Here is an 18,564-nt window from a genome sequence, read left to right as displayed (position 1 = left end):
TAGAAAAAAATAGACATGTTTCCGAATAATTTTCCTGGAAGATGCTAACTCTGCTAAATTGTTTTCTAGACAACAGTCTATAAATCAGAGTAGTTAATAGGACACTTAATTCGTATCTCTCTATTTCTCACAATGGCATCATCTAAAATTTTCTGCTCCTTATCGGGCTGTGATATCGTTTCTGGCCTATAATTTATATATTTTCGATTACCATCAAAAGGTAAATAAATCTAGCCAACTCCAGAAATAAAGGTTATATAATATATTATATGGGTTTTTTAAATAAAATGTCTTAAAAGCCGAATGAATAAATGCATGCGAGTTCGGTAAATTCCACATTACTACACTGAAATACTTACAATATCTATAATACAAATTGTAGATTAGTATAATAGTAATATAAAGCCGTTATAGTCGTCATGTAGAAATACTATATTCTAAGTAAATCAAAAGAAATGACGAGATGCATATATCATATGCGATAAAGGCCTTGCCTTTCTGTAATATTAAATTTGTGACAGTAAAATTGATTTTTCAGATTGATTATCTGAGAGTTTGATTACTTCCTTCCAAATAGCAAATATCTTCCATCAATCCTTATCTCTGTATTATTATTTAATTATCCAAGGAAAAAGTACCAAGTACTTTTAGATCAGACAGATTCCTGGTTAAAAATTACAATACTATTTCCTAATAATTTTCCTTATCAATCATTCCTTGTCTGTTAATTAAAATTAACATTTTCGAGGATTTACGGTTTGTCCCTTAACATAATCTCAATTCCCAAGAAATATATATACAAAATGTTTCCGTTTGTCGATTTGTGCAGATGGGATGGCCAAAACGAGCGCCTTTTGTGGACAGGGTGCTTGCAACATCTTCGGTTGCAACTGTGACGGCGGCTGTCGCACCGGCGACTGGAGCAGGAGCTTCAAGCAAAGGTATAAGAACTACGGAATCGATGTTTTAACAGTATCCTGGATCGTATTTCCTATTTAGTGTGCACATATAGCTATATAAAAAACGCTTTGCTTTTAGATTATTTTGTACATAGTTCGAAAGTAGAGTAACAACGATCTAAATAAAAGACGTCAGAGTTGTTGAGTAATTTGTAAACTGGTTTTATTAGGTGTGAGTCCTAACTAATCTGATACTCGTAAAACTACTTATCTTAGAGCCACACAATTTATATAAATAAACCCTTGTACTTCACATTTACTGTCCAATATTGCGGTGAACTTATTGACAGCTACAGTGTTTTTATTTGTACAGAAAATGCTATGGTACATGATAAAAACAATTTTCATTATTTGTTTTCTCAAAAGTTTTGACTCAAGCCCCTTTAAATTAAAAAAATGACCATAAACAATGCCAACTTATTTTTAGATTTATCATGCAGTTTAATATACATATATACGAAACCCCGAAAACTGTCTATAAATAAGAATATCTCCTGGCAAATATCAACAGTTTCTGTCTATATCTCACTATGGAATCAACACGAGTTTTCCTGCTCCTTATTGGGATATGCTGGTTAACCCTCATACGAAATTCGGATGCTGAGTGCTGTTATTCATCAAGAGGCTGGTGTGACGATGGAAAGTTCGTGAGAGCACAATATTGTGGAAAGGGTAAATGCAACATCTTTGGTTGCAACTGTGACGGCGGCTGTCGCAGAGGAACCAGGAACTCTTAGATTGAAAGAAGAAGTATTGAAGAATAACATTTATGTACATATATGTATGTGTTACAAATATAACTAAAAAGCAGTAGCATGTGAAGAACTCGATGAAGAAAGCTACGAACCGGTAGAATCGGTAATAAACCCAGCAAAGACAAAAAACTCCGAACACTTTCACTGTGCTGCAGGTTTTAATTCTGAAAAGCCAACAATGCCATTGTCAACGAGGTTTGTGGTTTGGGATTTAGGGAGTGTGCCAGTGGGTGTCATTTAACTACATGGAGAATGATTAAATCTAACTATATTCAGAGCCAAACTTCTTTTTGAGACCGGCATTGGCCACACGCCCCTTGAGCGAACGCACCGCCATGCTGGGCAGACAGCCGCAAGCCACCACGTTTATTCCAGCTCAGATCGAAGAAAGCTTACCTCTTATGTGTTTTTTAAATATAAATGTCTTAAAAACTAAATGAATAAATGCATGCGAGTTGGGTAAATTCCACATTCCTACTGTGAGTAATTAATAACATTTCTATTAATTTGAGATAAGCTCCTGAAATACTTACAATATCTATAATAAAAATTTTTAAATTGTATAATAGTAAATTAGAGCCGTTTTAGTTGTCATGTAGAAATACTATATTCTTAGTAAATAACAAGAAAGGAAGCTAACTTCGGCACGCCGAAGTTTATATACCCTTGCAGATAGAACTTCTATGAATAGGAATCCATGGAATATAAATTATATATATTTGTGTTAAAAAACAATGAAGTAATACCAGCTTTCATTTCATTCACCTATACATATTATATTTGCAGTTTTACATTCACTGATTTGCATTTTTATGGAAATTTGCCACAAAATTTAAGACTTATATAGAATGGCTATACCTCAAATTTGATGAAAATCAGCTGAAAACTAAAAAAGTTATAAATTTAATTGTATTAATTTCTCGATCGTTCCTATGGGAGCTATATGATATAGTAGTCCGATTTTCATAAAATTTTACACAAAATGTTAGAATAATATAAAATGGCGATATTTCAAATTTGATTAAATTCGGTTGAAAACTAAAAATGTTATCGCCACCGCGATTGTCAGTCTTCCGACAACAGCCACCGCCATTCTCATTCCTCTCAAATTTCTCGATCGTTCCTATGGGAGCTATATGATATATTAGTCCGATTTTCATAAAATTTTACACAAAATTGTAGAATAATATGAAACGGCTATATTTCAAATTTGATGAAAATCTGTTGAAAACTGAAAATGTTATACTTATTAATTGAATTAATTTCTCGATCGTTCCTGTGGGAGCTATATGATATAGCCGTCCGATTTTCATAAAATTTTACACAAAATTGTAGAATAATATGAAATGGCTATATCTCAAATTTGATCAAATTCTGTTGAAAACTAAAAATGTTATAATTTTTTTTTGTAAAACTTTTCCGATTATTTCTATGACAGCTATATGATATAGTCGTCCGATCCGGCCCGTTCCGACATATATACGAGTGAGAGTATATAGAAGACTAACTGCAAAGTTTCATTCAGATAGCTTCAAAACTGAGAGACTAGTTTGCGTAGAAACGGACAGACGGACAGACGGACATGGCTAGATCGACTCGGCTGTTGATCCTGATCAAGAATATATATACTTTATATAGTCGGAGGTGCCTCCTTCACTGCGTTGCAAACTTCTGACTGAAATTCTAATACCCTGCAAGGGTATAAAAAGAAATGATGAGAAGCATATATCATATGCGATAAACATGATGAAGACTTTTGACTTTGCCTCTCTGTGATATTGAATTTGTGACAGTTTAATTACTTATTGCAAAATAGCAAATATCTGCCATTAATCCTTATCTCTGTATTATTATTTAATTTTCCAAGGAAAAAGTACTAAGTACTAAGTACTATGATTAGACTAAGTACAAGTACTAAGTACAAAGTACTAAGATTAGACAGATTCCTGGTTAAAATTTGCAATACTATTTCCTAATAGTTTCACTGCAATGTGCTTACTCTGCTAATTTGTTGGCAGTGGGCAGCCTATAAATAAGAGTAGCTCACGGGATTTTAGTCAGTTCCTGTATCATTTTACGATGGAAACTAAACTTTTCCTGCTTCTCATCGGGATGTGCTGTCTAACCATCGTCAGACAGGCCCGTGCTGAGTGCTGCACTTCCTTTGAAGAAGTGACCTTCGGTATGGAAAGAGGCATTTGCGAGGCAGTTGGGGGCAATCTCGATGACACCGCCTGCCAAGTGATCATCTGTGCGGATGGGGTGGCGAGGAAGGGCGCCTACTGTGGACAAGGTCCTTGCAACATTTTCGGTTGCAACTGCGACGGCGGATGTCTGACTGGCGATTGGAGCGAAAGCTTCAAGGAAAAGTATCGGCAATACGGAATTAAAATAATTGATATATCGCGATCTCCCTATTTTTGAAAAATATAAAATGTGTAATTTTATCAGAATAAAAGGTATATTTCGCATACGAATTGGGTACACTGAAACCCAATAATTACTAATGATTTAGTGTGTACTTCTTACTAACAGCGAAAGGCCTAAGGTATTCTAAATATATGAAGAATATATGGGGCAATATAAATCCAGTTTAGCTTAGTGACTGAACCAGGGTATACGAAGATTCTATAAGATTAAGTTTTTGATAAGATGTACGAAATGAGATTTACATTTTAATTTATTTTTTATGTTAGTTTGTTGAGTTGAGAGCTATACTTATCAATCATTCCTTATCTGTAAATTAAAATTAACATTTTCGAGGATTTACGGTTTGTCCCTTAACATAATCTCTATTCCCAAGAAATATATATACAAACTGTTTCCGAATAATTTTTCAGCAATTTGCTGACTATGCTTGAATGGAATAGCCCCACCGAAAATAAATCAGTTCCTCCCTAAATCTCATCATGGAACCATCTAAACATTTCTTGCTCCTCATCGGGATCTACTGCGTAACCCTCGTAAGAGAGGTACATTCAGAGTGCTGCTCCTCTTATGCGGAAATCAATTTTAGAATGGAAAACGGAAGCTGCGATATGGTAGGTGGCACTGGAGACTCCATCTGCGACGCGTCGATTTGTGCAGATGGGATGGCCAAAACGCACGCCTTTTGTGGACAGGGTGCTTGCAACATCTTCGGTTGCAACTGTGACGGCGGCTGTCGCACCGGCGACTGGAGCAGGAGCTCCAAGCAAAGGAATAAGAACTACGGAATCGATGTTTTAACAGTATCCTGGATCGCATTTCCTATTTAGTGTGCACATCTAGCTATATAAAAAATATTATTATTTTGTACAAAGTTTGAAAGTAGTGTAATAACGATCTTAATAAAAGACGTCAGAGTTGTTGAGTAATTTGTAAACTGGTTTTATTAGGTGTGAGTCCTAACTCAGGTAACTTATCTGATACTCGTAAAACTACTTATCTTAGAGCCACATAACTTATTTAAATAAACCCTTGTACTTTAAATTTACACTCCAATATTGCGGTAACTTATTGACAGCTGCAGTGCTTTTTTTTTTGTAAAGAAAATGCCAAGCTACATGATAAAAACAAAGTTCACTATTTGTTTTGTCAAAAGTTTTAACTCAAAACCCTTTAAATCCAAATAAATGACCATAAACAATGCCAACTTATTTTAAGATTTATCATGCAGTTTAATATACATATATACGAAACCCCGAAATTGTGGACAGAAAACAGTCTTTAAATAAGAATATCTCCTGGCAAAACTCAACAGTTTCTGTCCATATCTCACTATGGAATCAACACGGATTTTCCTGCTCCTTATTGGGATATGCTGGTTAACCCTCATACGAAATTCGGATGCTGAGTGCTGTCATCCAACATTGGGCCGGTGTGGCGATGGGACGTTCTCGAGAGGCCAATATTGTGGAAAGGGTCCATGCAACATCTTCGGTTGCAACTGTGACGGCGGCTGTCGCAGAGGCATGTACTCTTGGTTTCAAAAAAGAAGTATCGAAGAATAACATTTAAGTACATATATGTGTTATAAATTAACTAAAAAACCGTAGCATGTGACGAACTCGATGAAGAAAGCTACGAACCGGTAGAGTCGGTAATAAACCCAGCAAAGACAAAAAATTCCGAACACTTTCACTGTGCTGCAGGTTTTAATTCTGAAAAGCCAACAAATGCCATTGTAAACGAGGTTTGTGGTTTGGGATTTGGGGAGTGTGCCAGTGGGTGTCATTTAACTACATGGAGAATGATTAAATCTAACTATATTCAGAGCCAAACTTCTTTTTGAGACCGGCATTGGCCACACGTCCCTTGAGCGAACGCACCGCCATGCTGGGCAGACAGCCGCGTTTCTGGAGGTCATCCAGCTTCACGGTGATCACGGTATCGATCTCCTTCTGGCGCTGCGCCTCTGCAGCCTTCTCCCGCTCGATGGCCAGGCGCTCGTCTTCCAACTCCCGGCGACGGGCCTTCTCCCGCTCCTCAATCTGGCAGGAGACGCCCGTGCGCAGGCAGTGCTTCTTGAGCTCCTGCTCGTCGGCCTCGCGCTTCATCTGCTCCTCTAACTTGGCCTGGTACTCGATCATCTCTTTAATCTCTCGCTCCCGCTGAACGTAGTAGCAGGCCTTCATCTGGCTAAGGTGCTCCATGTGCTCCAAGTTGGCCTTCTTGATATCGGCGGCCAAACGGCGTTCCTTCTCGGCGGCCTTGCGCTCGTTCTCCCTGTACTTGCGCTCCATCCGCTCGACCTCGGCGAGGTAGTGCATCTCCTCGCGATTGCCCTTAGCGTCGAGGGCCTTTTGGCCCACAGCGAAGAGGACATTCCGCTTCTGTTGCGCATCCGCCTCGATGGCCTCGCGTTCGGCCCTCTGTTCGCGGAGTTGCTTCTCCTTGAGCTTGCGGTACTCATAGGCACGGATCTCGTCCCGCTGATCCTGCTCGCACATCATGCGAACAAAGTCCTTGTGTAGCTGCATGTACGTATTGAGCTCCTCGCGGTAGGCAACCTTTCGCTTGGAACGGGACTCCACCTCGGCGGCCTCGGCCTTCTTGACCTCATCGATGGCGGCGCGCAGCTCGCGGGCATCCGCCCGGACTCGGTCTTCGGCCATGAACCGGAGCTGCTCCCGGTCCTTGATCTGCTCCCGCACTGCCATGCCGAACTGTTTGCGCCGCTCCTCCTCCTTCTGGTCGTTCTGCTCGACGGTGCCCCACTTGGAGTTGTTATACAGTAGATTCTTTCGGGCCATCTCCTCGTCATGGTCGCTTTGGATGCGATCGAGAAGCTTCCGCTCCTGGATCTGGGCCGTCCACATGGCACTGCACTTGGCCTCGGAGATGGCTCGAGTGGCTTCCTTGACCCGCACATCGGACTCATACTTGGCGTCCAGGGCCCGATGGAGCACCTGTAGTCTCTTTGCCTCCACTTTGCGGTCTTCGTCGATATCTTCATCCGCCTCGGCGTCGACTTTTTTCTGGGCCTCGCGTTCTTTTTCCCGCCGCTGCTCGTCGATGTCGTGGAAATATGTACGCATCCGTTCGGCCTCGGCTGTCTGGAAGCTCTGCTCCTCCAGCTGGCGCTCCTGCTCGGCCCGTCGCTCCTCGACAGTCGGTGGCCGCCATCCTCGCATCCGATCCAGGTCGTTCTTAGAGAGCTCTGCGTAGCCCTTGGACTCCCACGGCTGGCCCTTGATGTGAAAGAACGTGGCCTTGGCTCCGTCATAATTACGAGCCCGAGGTGGTGCCTTACTGCCGCCAGTCCTTTGTCCTGGCTGTGGCCCTGGCAGCGGTCTTGGTGGTATGGTTCCCGGCGGTAGGGTTCTTTTTTGTTCCTTCGGTTTCACTGGCTTGTCCCGGCGACTGCCGCACGGTTCGTCCTTTACTGTGTTCGTGGAAGGTGGTGGCTCCATGTAAATGGGCCTCTTGAGGCGATCATAGCAATCCGGATGGAGCTTTAATGCATTTCGAGCGCGACAACCCAGGACCATGGGCATCTTGGCCAATCGAGAGCTTACTGAGCCGGGAAATGAGTAGGAAAATCAGCAGGATAATGGTTAGGAAAATGCTGGAAAATATAACTTTCTAGCTGATTTTCTCCGAGCAATATTCGAGTCTTGGTCTGTTAGTGTTACTGGTTTGTTTCGTTTATCCCATATGACAGGTTAAAAGTGTACGGAGAGGCTTATCTGAAGGCCTGCTAGTAGTTACAAAATTTAACACACTTATATTTTTTATTTATATAAATATTAGATTATATATTTAATAATTTATTACAAATCATTGTCAGAACGTCAGATTGTTTCAAATGCCAGCTGCGGACTGAACCCCATTCAGAATTGGCTGCGTAAAGGTTAACCAGAAATGATTTATTCGAATAAAAATACATATATAGACCCGTAGTTCGAGTCCGCCTAATTGCATGTCAGGCCGGCGTATTGATCAAAAGCTCATTTGCCACTGCGGGCGGCTGGCTTCAAAGTCGATTTTTAATTAGTTCATAATGTCGAGAGCGACGCGATCTGTGCTCGGTTCTACTCTTTCGGCAAGCTTGCAACATAATAAATAAGAGGAGCATATATTGAACTCCCCAAATCGGTGGGTGCCATGGCACTCCCATAATTTTAGACGCCAACGAGAATGCCTCGTCGCTCCGTTCCGCTTTTCATCGGAAAATTGAGTGGTCGCCTCTGTGTGTAAATGGGCTAAATGAGCAGAGTGAAAATGAAATAAACAAAACGATTTTGAGATTAAGAGTTCGTCCATTCGGATATGGGTTTGTTTACGCGGGATTATGCAACCGCCCGCACAGTGGTCTCTGGTTTCTCCACTCTACTCCCTTTCTTTTTTTTATTCTTAAAGAGTCAATTTAAAAGCAATAAAATACCAATTGACAGCATAATTTTCCACAATTCCATCGAACTCAATTGCAAAACTCTTTCGGGGGAACGCGGAAACTAATGCCACAAAGACATTGCCATTGTTCCAGCTCAACTTGTAAGCCAGCATTGTAATCTCGATGAGCAGCCACTGTGTGACTTTTCCCCATTTTCTTCCGGACTGAGGAGGAATTTGTTAGTGTTGTCTGTCGATTGTCTAAGGCTAAAGCTCTCGCTCACGCGCCTTTCGCCACTCAGCTGTTCCGCTTTTCCGACTGATTTTCCATGCATGCATGGCTCTAGCCCCTCTCCCTCTCCCTCTCTCTCTCTGGTCTCTTGTGCTCTCACTCTCACTCTCGCTTGCTGTTGTGTGTGTGTGTGGTGGGTGTGCGAGCGCTTTTTTCATCTGCCACACACACACATAGGTATTTTTCGAAAAAACTAAATAGCAACATGAAAAAGTTTTTCAGTTTGCTTGTTGCTTTGCCCGCGTGCGGTTCGGTTAGAAATTTGCTCTTGATTCGAATTACCACGCGTGTATGTGTGATTTTGTGTCTTGGAAACAGCCACAGGTAGAAGATTCTTCACAGAAATCCACTGCTATTTCGGACAGCTGTGCAAACTCGGGGAAAAAAATAAATAAATAAATATGTAGTACCCCGCGTATACGTAACTTTTTGTCAGCACATCACTCAGCCGCAGTGTGGGCCAACATTCAGCTGCATTCATTCTGCAAATGCCGTGAACGATTTCAAATTTGTACAGCGTGCACCGTGAAAGTTTTCAAATTTGTTTTGCACCGTGAAATTTTATTAATTTTGTCTTCCCAAGGTGCGCGCATCCCATTCAATTTTTGAATTTTCCACCACATCGTGGTACATATACGAACGAAATAAACAGGCACACAGAGCGGAAATTGTGGGAGAATAAATACATACTTAAAGTGATCATAAAAACTAATTGGGAATAAACTTAAAGCAAAGTGCTTGGGGAAGTAAACTTAAAACTGGCAAAATGTTGGGAAAGTTTACTAATTGTGATCAAGTGATAAATAGCTAGGGAATATTCAAATGATACTTGAAAAAATGTATCGTACTCTAAATTTAATATTACTATTAGCTTAGTTCTTTAATCTATCCTGACTTTTTTCTCCGTGTGTCTGTTTATATGCTGGCGGTGTTCTTGTATGTTTTTCTTTTATTTCTTCTTTCTTTCTTTTTGGCAACTGTGTTTAACCATGTTCTGTGGGTGAGTCAGCGGCTTCTTCTTGGTCGCGGTCAGGGCAAAAAAATAAAACCGAAAGCAATGCATTTCATAGACGCACAACAAATGCGAGAAGCACCTCGCTCCCAATTCACAAAAAGAAATGTTCCCCAATTAGAAACGTAAACAAAAGGCCGAATATAATCCGTACGCAGGTGTAGGAATTCGTGTTATTATCCAGCCATTTGCGGTGTTTTTTCCACAGTGATATAATAGACTCCGAGATATCTGAATACGAGGACAAACGGCCAGTTGGCAGGGCCAGCAGATTACACACATTATGAGCCCGATTCGGTTCTTGGCAACATGCACCACATGCAAATATATAGTACAAATAGATGCACATATCGCTGAATGCTCAATAACTAGAGCAGCAGCATCATCTCGTTTTTGGTGCCAAAGTCAAGCGGATAATTGCCAGCCGGAGGCGGATCACAGGGCCACTTGCCATTTGCCACTTTCACATATATTACATGGCCTATGGTGCCCCCGCATATTATTGAAATTTGCTTAACCATTTTTCTGTTTTTTGTAACTTCGATTTAATAGTGACCTCTCGCAAACCATATTCATTTCACTGGCAAATGCTTTTGTGGGTTGCGGTGACTTTGGCACATTGTTGTGTGAATGGAATTGTTTGTTATGGGGATGGGGATGTGGGGCGTTTGATTTGCCATTTCTGACGCCAATACGTAACAATAAGAAACAGCACAAATTACCTCTAATGGTCCGCGTTACGCCCAGGCGGGAAATTGTTTTTGAATCGCTCAATTGAAAGCGAATTAAATAATTTCTTGGTCAGCGGGAAATATATATGTTAATCAAACTGGCTTTGGCACACAAATTGTTGCAATAACAATTGTTTTCGCACAAAAAATTAGCTCGTTTTATTGACAGTTTTGTCAGGGCACGCGATGTGCTTGATGGGATATCAATTATTACACTGGAGAACATGAAATTAGGTTCAGAAGCTGATTTTTAGTATAAATTTGATTTCATAAATACATTTGAGGTGTTTTATGGGAATCACCAGAACTGGTTTCAAACTATTTCTGAGTCTTATTTTGTCTTCAAAGTCAAAAATTTTATAGAATCTCTGTTCATTTCCCATTAAAAAATATACTTATTTATAATTTGTCATAGTTTTTATTTTTGGTATATGTTAAATAATCTACAGTCACTTCTCAAGTAGTAATAATTTGTTATCAATCAGTTTTGAGGGCCATCTGCCTTATGTCAATCCACAGCTCGCGTGGCGCCTCCCTTTAAGATGCTCTATATGGCATTAGATTGGAATAAAATCAGCATTATCATTAGTATTTGGAAAAATTTGGACAACTTGGGCAATCACCTCGGAAACCCGCCGCCCACACTTGGTGACTTCCACCATGATGCGGCATGACTCGCACGCGCACTGGCTTTTACGCTTCACTAATTAAAGCAGCAATTAAATATATATTTTGTTAAACTACAAAACAAAAGACAAACTGAAAAAATAGTTGCCAAATTGGCGTTTTCCAAAAAGAGACTGAAAGAAATCCCAATTGAATTGGGATTCAGACTCGGATTCGGATTCGGGCGGAAGTTATAAATTCCTAAGCGGTCTGATATCATTCCTATTTATATAGAAATGTCGCCGCCGGATGAGTTATTACCCTTGGGAATGGGGATTGGACTAGAAGTAGGTGGTCTGCACGGCATACCAATTAGAAGAAAGCGCCAGCAGGGCAACACCCTTTGCCACGAGCCACTCCCTCCAAGTACATAGGTGCAACAGCATGGCCAAAGACGAAGCCACAGACACTTTCCACGTTCCGGTCATTAACCGGAAAAGTGCATCGCACAGACAACTGGCCATTAAAGAGGCTGCTTCCCCTGCTGCTCTAGCCGCGATCATTAATTGCAACCATTTGATTTGTTTACACCCAAAAAGAACACACGGAAGCCACTACAAATTCGCGAAAAGTGCAGTGCAAGTGCAGGCAAACACAAACAATTCGCCGGGTTCCGGGCCAAGATCCCAGTTCCACGCGGATTCGGAATCGGAATCGGGAGTACATCGAGGGAAATTTTTAAGTGCAAATAAAAACAATGACGACAGCCAAATGGATTTGGCGCTTGGCGCTCAGCATCTTCTTGGGTGAGTACCACAGTCGCCACACTGCTAGTATGTTATTTTAAGGCCTACCCGATGTTGGTTTTATGGTCTTTTGATCGATTTACGTTATTTTCGGCGAACAAACGTTTCGCACATGGCCCAAAAGAACTTGAATTTTCAAGACTTTCCAACTAGAACTAGAATTCCCCACAGTGCGTCACGAAAGTATGCAAAAAGGCAGCCGCGTGTGATGGCATAATGTTTATTTTTACAAATGCAAACACAGCTGTGTCAGCTGGATGCCTCTCCTCCTGGTCAGCCTCTGGTTTTTTATCGTATATTTCGTTTAAATCACATTAACTAATTTCGCCAAGATGAGTATGTGGCTATTAACATGAAAATTAATTCTCAAATATTTCCACTTAAACAAAAGAGGCAAAGATAAACAAGAAAGGAAATTAGCTTCGGGTAGCCGAAGTTTATATACCCTTACAGTTTTCTATTGAATTATAGAAACAGATTAGAAATCGATCAATACTAAGCTTAAAATATTTAGCAATATATTTATATGACAATTTGTTCGACAAATCAAATATTAACTATCCCATAACTAAGCCAAAAGAGCATTAATTTTAATTCGGAAACCACTCCTAAGTTAGTTATTAGTAGTTAAATAAATCGACATACTCCATTTTAAATTAGAAAAATATTTGGATTTTTATCAATTTTTGACAAGTTTAACGATGTAACCCCTTGTAAAAATTGCAAAATTTTGAACAAATTAAATTTCTGTCGAACATAACTAGATCGACTCTGTTTTTGACGCTGATCAAGAATATACATAATTTACAGGGTCGAAAATGACTCCTTCACTGCTTTAGTTGCTTCTAACTAAAATAAATATACCCTTGCAAGGAAGCAGGATCGATTTTTGCTCATAATGCAGAAGGAACACTCTTTGGAAAAAAATACTCAGGATAAAATTAAATACACACAAGACTTAAAGCAGATCTAAATAATTACAAACTAAACATTGAAAACAATTCCAGCCACAAGACTAAATAAAACATTCGTATAAATGTTTCCTATATCATGCCCTTTAATATTCCCATTTCATGGTCAATGGCTTGCCCAAAATTGATTGGTTTCATACTTAAAAATGTTTCAATAAACAAACATAAGTTGGCAAACTGAATGAAATATTTATAAAACCCCCAATTGAGCCAAGGCAAATGTTTTTATTTAGCATTTTTGGCCTACCATGTCTATGGTTTTTGGCTACGATAAATCAATGGAATATATGTACTTGTGCTGCCGTCCATATGGCATATATTTGGCTATCCATCCATCCGTTTCTTCTGATATTTTCCATAGAAAATAAAAAAACGTTTGACAAATCGTACTCGAACAGCTGGCCAACGCCTCTTCACTCAGTTGTCTCCCTATTTTGACAAACCTATCATCACTGACCAACTGTTTCCCACCATTTCTTTTCTTACATTACGCATACGCAGCGTTGACTCAACTTGGGCGGGCAGGAAGAGCAGGTGCTGGTGGTCCGTTGAAAGTGAAATTCAAGTGAATTCTCAGGCTGTCACATCTCACTTGGAGGCGCGAGAATAAAAGTCATGAAAAGTAGAGATAGAGAGACGGGATCACGTCGCATGGCCGTTTAGCGAGCGTGGGAAATTAGGAAAAGCTACCGTGACGCACTTGCTGCTATTTTTGGTTCGTTAGTTGATCCATTAATAAATTTATACGTTTATACATATAACGAATTCTTAAACTAATGGCAACAATTTGAATTTTATTTATCAACATCTTTTACGACTCGCAAATATTTTGTTTCCCCATTTTTTTGATGTTCTTTTTTATGGATTGTTTGCAGTCGTTGGCTTCGTGGACGCGGACAAGCCCCAGGGTTTCCACCGTGAAATATGTCAGTATCGCAAGGGCAAGCATGTAAGTGAGGATTTAGATAATCCTTTCTTCTAACTTACTTACTCTTAATCCTTGTGATCCCTGCAGATCCAGCCCATGAGCGTTTATCACACCCGCCTGCTCGCGGTTCGCGAACAAATGCTGATCCGCGCCTCCCTGCAGGGGCCCGAGATTTATGGCTACCTGCTGCCCACCATGGACGAGCACCTTAACCAGGAGGTGGCAGCTAGGGATCAGCGGTTGCGTTACCTCTCCGGCTACACAGGTGTCCGGGCCGTGGCTGCCATCACGCACCATGGCGCAGCCATTTGGCTAGAGAAACGCTATGTCCAGCAGGCGGATGGGGAGCTGGAGTGTGACTGGGAGATTTACCTGGCCAACGGCAATGTCACCGTGGCCGACTGGTTGGGCAGTCACGTTCACCTGGATAAGCGTGTTGGCGCCGATCCTCATTTGGTGCCCCATGCTCTGTGGATTGAGTGGGAACGCCAGCTGGAGGATAAGTTCCTCAAACTAGCCAAGATCAACAACAATCTGGTGGATCTTATTTGGACAGATCGTCCAGAGACGCCCAAGAACCAGGTAATACAGGTGCAGGCCAAGGAGTATGCAGGCGAGAACTGGCAAGACAAGGTGAAGGAGCTGAGGAAGCGACTGGCCGAGCTGGCCTGCGATGCCATGGTGATTACTTCTCTAACCGAAGTTGCCTATCTGCTGAACATTCGCGGCACCGACATTCCCTACACACCTGTGGTGAAGGTGGGTCATATTTCTAACCTTTGCGGTTGGAAACCTTATATTTCCTCTTATTCCTTCAACAGTCATATGCCATTGTCAGCCAGGATGACATATTCTTCTATGTTGATCACCACAAGATCAGTCTGGGGATTGACCTCCACCTACGCACTGATTGCTACAATGAGGATTGCGTTAAGTAGGAGTACCTTCCTCCCCAATAGTATACATATTCTCTAATCACTTATAACCCTCTAGGATCAAGGAGTACAATCAGATCTGGAGCGATATTCGAACCTATGCCCAAATATGGAAGCGTGTGCTTGTTTCGGCTCCCTGTGTCCAAGATCTGGGCGCCTCGGAGGCCATATATTCATCCATGCCTGGCAAGATCGTCGTCTGGCACATCTCACCGATCATCTTTATGCGGGCCCAGAAGAATTCTGATGAGCAGGCTGGCATGCGGAGGGCACACATCCGTGACGGAGCCGCCATCTGTGAGGCCATGAGTAATATGGAGACACGCTTCCACACGGAACAGTGGACCGAGGAGAAGATCAAGTACGAGGTGGAGCTGTGGCGTCTCTCGCAAAACCATGCCAAGGGCCTGTCCCTGCGCACCGTGGTGGCCTACGGCGAGCACTCTGCCTTGCCTTACTACATCTCCAGCAATGTGACCAATATCGAGGTCTCCGACCAGAGTCTCCTGATCATTGAGTCGGGTGGCCAGTATCTGGAGGGCACCACGGATGTGTCACGTACATTTATCTTTGGCCAACCCACGCAGGAGATGAAGAAGGCGTACACTAATGTATTGGCGGGAATTCTACACTTGGCGCAACTCAAGTTTCCATCAGACCTGAAACCCTCCGAGGTGGACGCCCTGGTGCGTAGTATGGTGTGGAAGGATATGACTGACTATCCGCAGGCCACAGGTCATGGTATTGGCGCCTATGGAGCCGTCGAAGAGCGTAAGTGAAGGTGATTCATTCTCTGTAAATCTTTAGCTAATGTAAACTTCCACAATAGCTCCGATATCCGTGGCCTATGGCAGGAATAGCAGCTTCCATTTTAAGCAGGGTTACTTCTTCTCCAGCGGTGAGTTAGATATTGTCTATATATATTTATCTTTTCTAATCTAATGTTATATCCGCCACAGAGTCCGGCTACTACAAGCGCGATGACTTTGGAGTGCGTCTAAAGAACGTGCTGGAGGTGGTGGACACGGGGCACACACATCCCAGCGGCGCACACTTCCTTGCATTCCAGGACGTCACCATGGTGCCGTATGAGCCCAAGCTGATCGACAGTACACTCCTTAGTGCAGCGGAGAAGCGGCTTCTCAACGAGTATAATGCCAGGATCCGAAACGACATTGGCGACGAGCTGAAGAGGCTGGGCAACATGCGTGCCTTCTACTGGATGATGAACAAGACGCGACACATACGGGAATACCTGCCGGAGGACGAGTACCGCTCAGCGACTGGCGGCGGTAGTGGAGGCCATACCACGGTGCCTCTCCTCATCCTGGGCCTGACCATCGTTCTGGCCTCGATCTTTCCCACGCGATCGTAGTAGATCCTTAGCGTAACGATCTGTCTGTAATTATGTAGTCTTAGTTAGCTATGCAAATTAAACAAAAAGAAAGAGAGAATCCGGGACTAACAACAAAGTGAACCAATCGAGCAACCACAGCAACTGTTAGTATTTTAGTTATGGATTGAGTTAAAATGGAGTAAAGTCGCACCCTGCCGCACCGAGTTCCCTTCCTGTTTCCGCGGGAACTGGTCTTAACTTGAACCAAATATGTACGTAAACCGCAAGTGTATAAAATCTCTAATCGTAATCGACCAAAAATATGTTAAACTGTTTACAATTAATACGAACAATGTCTGTATACTTAAGGAATAACATTGTATAGTTTTTTTAAATGTGATTAAATAAAATATAAAAACAAATACAAATTGCTGAGAGAGGCGGGAAAAGCATGTTCTCATAAACGTTTATAGTAATTCGTAGACCAGGGCATATCATTTTCTAGAACAATAAAATTTAGTTTTAAGCTATTCCTTGAAATATTTAAATTTTTGTTTTGTTGAAGTATTTTTACATTATTATTACAGATACTTTACATGATTCCCTACATCATAGACAATGCATTGTACATTTTTTCATAGCCAACTTTAAGGCATTTTATTTATTAATTTCTTGGCTAAGATTGGTAGAAAAAAATACTAACATTTATAAAAATGTATGTTCTTCAAAAATGATTATAATACTATAATCCTAAAATAATAATCATTATAATGTTATAGTCCTAAAATAATACTCATTATATCTAAATTTCTAATTTATTTGAATTATTACACTTCTCTTATACCGTTCTTAAAATATATTAATCAACACTTATACCTTTTTAGGTCAAACAAATTTGTAATAAGACAGATCAATGCACTAAAATATACAAGTTTATAAATTTGTTAAAGCGGTAGGAGGAAAACAATAGGAATCGGATTATTATTACTCAAATTACAAAGATTTGATCTGGGACTTATGTATATCTATATCTCCTAGAATATTCTTATAAAGCAATAGATAATCGACGATAAAAATCACCAAATATTTATATATAAAAATGGTATCAGAACAAACCCCAATTTAATTACCAACCAGTTACTACCACAAAACTGTTTCAGATTAACACGTTAAGATTATCCAACCCACTTGTGTTCGTAATGGGACAACTGCCATCCCAATCGTTATTCAACGAGTGTAATACCGTCTTGAGATACATTTCGACTGACACCAATGGCCGGAGAATCCAGTTCGATGCCAGTGACAGGCCAGACAGGCGTCTTCGGATTAAGCCTGATCCCAAATGGGTCATTGAATGCAAGGAGCAGCCGGTCGTTTACGGTAAATGCTATTTATGTGCTCCTCTCTATTTGTGGCACATTTCTGAGCACCTCACTGGAGGAGTCCAAATCCCCCGAAACGAACTAGATCGCCCGCCTGGCCCAGTTTCGATTGCCACAAAGGAGCCAAGATGCGCCGCCAACTTCATTTTTTGTGGGCCTCGCACCAGAACCTGACACTCGCTTCGGAGATTCTGACAGAGATTGACCCATTTTTGGCCAGCAAGGAACCTGTTTCCGTTCCGATGATGCGGCGTTGCTGAGCTCCTCCGACCGCCCGACTGTCCGCCTGGCATGAATATGCGCGGTTATCGACGGCCTGGCCAGCACATGAATTAATTTACCCCGGTGGCCAGAGCCAGAGCCAGAGCCTTGCCATCGTCTGTCTAACGGTTCACTTGAATATTGGCCAGATATTTGGTTTCGGTCGCCGAATGGGCACGAGGCAATTTGGGCCACTGTCCACGCAGGTTTTTCCACTTTTCGGCAAATGGAAACTGGGCCTCTGGATCGAGTCAAGGTGGACGGCCGCGCTAAGAGCGACCTGACCTGCTCCAGAATTGATAGGATTACCTAGTTAATTTTTTATAAAAAAAAAGACATTTGACTTTGGTATTGTCTTGGTTTTAAAATATCTAATTATTATTACATTTGTATACCCCGCAGGGTATTTAGAAGCATTTAACGCAGCGAAGGAGTCATTTTCGACCCTATAAATCATATATATTCTTGATCAGCATCAATAGGCGAATCTTTTAAGACATGCCAAACAAAAATTTAAATTTTTCAAAATTTTGTAAATTTTATAAGGGGTTACATCATTAAAATTTTCAAAAATTGACAAAAAATTTTAATTTTCTTAAATGTTAAACTGAGTATGCAGATTATTTAGCCTAGTGAAAACTAATATAGGAAAGCTTTCAAATTTAAAATTAATACTTTTTTGGCTTAGTTACGAGTAATTTAAATTTTGATTTATTGAAAAAATTGTCATACAAAAATAACATTTGAAGCTTATTTGTGATCGATTTCCGATTC

At 41.2% G+C, this 18,564-nt stretch overlaps 3 protein-coding genes across 4 annotated transcripts; 2 read left to right on the top strand and 1 right to left on the bottom strand.

The window, feature by feature from the left end:
• The first annotated feature begins 3,775 nt into the window (after positions 1-3,775).
• On the top strand, positions 3,776-4,221 carry LOC110186310 (protein Diedel-like). The gene has a single exon (XM_020955432.2). The coding sequence runs from the start codon at positions 3,794-3,796 to the stop codon at positions 4,136-4,138; it is 345 nt and encodes a 114-aa protein (XP_020811091.2). The 5' UTR covers positions 3,776-3,793; the 3' UTR covers positions 4,139-4,221.
• Positions 4,222-5,831: 1,610 nt separating this feature from the next.
• On the bottom strand, positions 5,832-7,914 carry LOC110186849 (uncharacterized). The gene has a single exon (XM_020956138.2). The coding sequence runs from the start codon at positions 7,690-7,692 to the stop codon at positions 5,956-5,958; it is 1,737 nt and encodes a 578-aa protein (XP_020811797.2). The 5' UTR covers positions 7,693-7,914; the 3' UTR covers positions 5,832-5,955.
• A 1,122-nt stretch (positions 7,915-9,036) lies between these two features.
• On the top strand, positions 9,037-16,569 carry LOC110186423 (xaa-Pro aminopeptidase 2). 2 transcript variants are annotated; one of them, XM_020955604.2, is made up of 8 exons: positions 9,037-9,146; positions 11,771-11,977; positions 13,824-13,897; positions 13,964-14,635; positions 14,698-14,810; positions 14,870-15,582; positions 15,641-15,709; positions 15,771-16,569. In XM_020955604.2, the coding sequence occupies exons 2-8, from the start codon at positions 11,929-11,931 to the stop codon at positions 16,184-16,186; spliced, it is 2,106 nt and encodes a 701-aa protein (XP_020811263.1). In that variant the 5' UTR covers positions 9,037-9,146; positions 11,771-11,928; the 3' UTR covers positions 16,187-16,569. The 2 variants fall into 2 exon arrangements, with proteins under 2 accessions (XP_020811263.1, XP_020811265.1); XM_020955606.2 differs by having other exon boundaries at positions 9,043-9,405.
• Positions 16,570-18,564: the final 1,995 nt, after the last annotated feature.

The sequence above is a fragment of the Drosophila serrata genome, unplaced genomic scaffold (genome assembly GCF_035046125.1).
Source record: "Drosophila serrata isolate PLE 108 unplaced genomic scaffold, ASM3504612v1 contig_382, whole genome shotgun sequence".
Taxonomy (NCBI): Eukaryota; Metazoa; Arthropoda; class Insecta; order Diptera; family Drosophilidae; genus Drosophila; species Drosophila serrata.
The sequence above is the reverse complement of the archived record's forward strand: the minus strand, read 5'-3'. Positions and strand labels throughout refer to the sequence as shown.

What these genes read in the sequence shown, in the direction of transcription:
- LOC110186310 (XM_020955432.2), top strand. Translation starts at nt 3,794, where the DNA reads ATGGAAACTAAACTTTTCCTGCTTCTCATCGGGATGTGCTGTCTAACC.
- LOC110186849 (XM_020956138.2), bottom strand. Translation starts at nt 7,692, where the DNA reads ATGCCCATGGTCCTGGGTTGTCGCGCTCGAAATGCATTAAAGCTCCAT.
- LOC110186423 (XM_020955604.2), top strand. Translation starts at nt 11,929, where the DNA reads ATGACGACAGCCAAATGGATTTGGCGCTTGGCGCTCAGCATCTTCTTG. An exon ending in AGTATCGCAAGGGCAAGCAT is followed by an intron (nt 13,898 to 13,963) that starts GTAAGTGAGGAT and finishes TGATCCCTGCAG; the next exon opens with ATCCAGCCCATGAGCGTTTA. An exon ending in GGGTTACTTCTTCTCCAGCG is followed by an intron (nt 15,710 to 15,770) that starts GTGAGTTAGATA and finishes TATCCGCCACAG; the next exon opens with AGTCCGGCTACTACAAGCGC.